This window comes from Salmo trutta, chromosome 10 (genome assembly GCF_901001165.1).
Source record: "Salmo trutta chromosome 10, fSalTru1.1, whole genome shotgun sequence".
Taxonomy (NCBI): Eukaryota; Metazoa; Chordata; class Actinopteri; order Salmoniformes; family Salmonidae; genus Salmo; species Salmo trutta.
The window spans coordinates 32995151-32997650 of NC_042966.1; the positions used below are offsets into that span (position 1 = coordinate 32995151).

General features: G+C 40.8%; 1 protein-coding gene across 1 annotated transcript in view; it reads right to left on the reverse strand.

The window, feature by feature from the left end:
* Positions 1-2500, reverse strand: part of LOC115200881 (slit homolog 1 protein-like) — a 90896-nt gene that overhangs the window by 85034 nt on the left and 3362 nt on the right. The window contains exon 3 of the mRNA XM_029763996.1: positions 1096-1167. Within this exon, the coding sequence (XP_029619856.1) occupies positions 1096-1167 (72 nt within the window). The remainder of the gene's footprint in view (positions 1-1095; positions 1168-2500) is intronic.

Consider the following 2500-nt stretch of genomic DNA (forward strand, 5'->3'; position numbering starts at 1 on the left):
TAATGGTTGGTACCTGGTTAAATTAGTAATGGGTAATGGTTGGTACCTGGTTAAATTAGTAATGGGTAATGGTTGGTACCTGGTTGTATTAGTAATGTGTAATGGTTGGTACCTGGTTATATTAGTAATGGGTAATGGTTGGTACCTGGTTATATTAGTAATGGTTGGTACCTGGTTATATTAGTAATGGGTAATGGTTGGTACCTGGTTATATTAGTAATGGGTAATGGTTGGTACCTGGTTATATTAGTAATGGTTGGTACCTGGTTATATTAGTAATGGTTGGTACCTGGTTATATTAGTAATGTGTAATGGTTGGTACCTGGTTATATTAGTAATGGGTAATGGTTGGTATCTGGTTATATTACTAATGGGTAATGGTTGGTACCTGGTTATATTAGTAATGAGTAATGGTTGGTACCTGGTTGTATTAGTAATGGGTAATGGTTGGTACCTGGTTATATTAGTAATGGTTGGTACCTGGTTATATTAGTAATGGGTAATGGTTGGTACCTGGTTATATTAGTAATGGGTAATGGTTGGTGCCTGGTTATATTAGTAATGGTTGGTGCCTGGTTATGTTAGTAATGGGTAATGGTTGGTGCCTGGTTATGTTAGTAATGGGTAATGGTTGGTGCCTGGTAATGTTAGTAATGGGTAATGGTTGGTGCCTGGTTATATTAGTAATGGGTGATGGTTGGTGCCTGGTTATGTTAGTAATGGGTAATGGTTGGTGCCTGGTTATGTTAGTAATGGGTAATGGTTGTTAGAAGCGTAGCTACTTCATATAAATAAAAATAGTTTTCTTGCTTAATTATTCAAGAAGGGCTAATGTAAATGTGTTGTTTAATAATATGAGGTTGTGTGTGTGTGTGCGTGTGTGTGCGTGTGTGTGCGTGTGTGTGCGTAGGTGTGTGTGCATAGGTGAATAGATGCGTAGGTGTGTGTGTGTGTGTGTGTGTGTGTGTGTGTGTGTGTGTGTGTGTGTGTGTGTGTGTGTGTGTGTGTGTGTGCGTAGGTGCGTAGGTGTGTGTATGTGTGTGCATAGGTGTGTGTGTGTGTGTGTGTGCGTAGATGTGTGTGTGTGTTTCTTACAGTACTTCCAGGCTCCTCAGGGCTCTGAAAGCTCCGTCCTCGATGCAGCTGATGTGGTTCTTATCCAACTGACTAGAGACACAATAGGGGCAGAAAGCATTAAAACACACACACACAAACACAGACAAACAAATGTGCAATACACTTCAAAACATTCCTGTTCTTTACATTCCTCCCTCTCTCTTTCTCTCTCTCCTTTCTCACAGCCATTTGTATTAAAGGTCATCAATAAACATCATCTTTCCAATACCAGCTACTCAGCACAAAGCCTCTAAAGCGCTGGCATCAATCTTACAATCTATAGCATTTTCCCTATAGACCAGATATAATCACACCCTCACACTCTCTCCTATAGACCAGATATAATCACACTCTCTCCTATAGACCAGATATAATCACACCCTCACACTCTCTCCTATAGACCAGATATAATCACACTCTCTCCTATAGACCAGATATAATCACACTCTCTCCTATAGACCAGATATAATCACACCCTCACACTCTCTCCTATAGACCAGATATGATCACACCCTCACACTCTCTCCTATAGACCAGATATAATCACACCCTCACACTCTCTGCTATAGACCAGATATAATCACACCCTCACACTCTCTCCTATAGACCAGATATAATCACACCCTCACACTCTTTCCTATAGACCAGATATAATCACACCCTCACCTTCTCTCCTATAGACCAGATATAATCACACCCTCACACTCTCTCCTATAGACCAGATATAAGCACACTCTCTCCTATAGACCAGATATAATCACACCCTCACACTCTCTCCTATAGACCAGATATAATCACACCCTCACACTCTCTCCTATAGACCAGATATAATCACACCCTCACACTCTCTCCTATAGACCAGATATAATCACACTCTCTCCTATAGACCAGATATAATCACACTCTCTCCTATAGACCAGTTATAATCACACCCTCACACTCTCTCCTATAGACCAGATATAATCACACTCTCTCCTATAGACCAGATATAATCACACCCTCACACTCTCTCCTATAGACCAGATATAATCACACCCTCACACTCTCTCCTATAGACCAGATATAATCACACTCTCTCCTATAGACCAGATATAATCACACCCTCACACTCTCTCCTATAGACCAGATATAATCACACCCTCACACTCTCTCCTATAGACCAGTTATAATCACACCCTCACACTCTCTCCTATAGACCAGATATAATCACACCCTCACACTCTCTCCTATAGACCAGATATAATCACACCCTCACACTCTCTCCTATAGACCAGTTATAATCACACTCTCTCCTATAGACCAGTTATAATCACACCCTCACACTCTCTCCTTTAGACCAGATATAATCACACTCTCTCCTATAGACCAGATATAATCACACCCT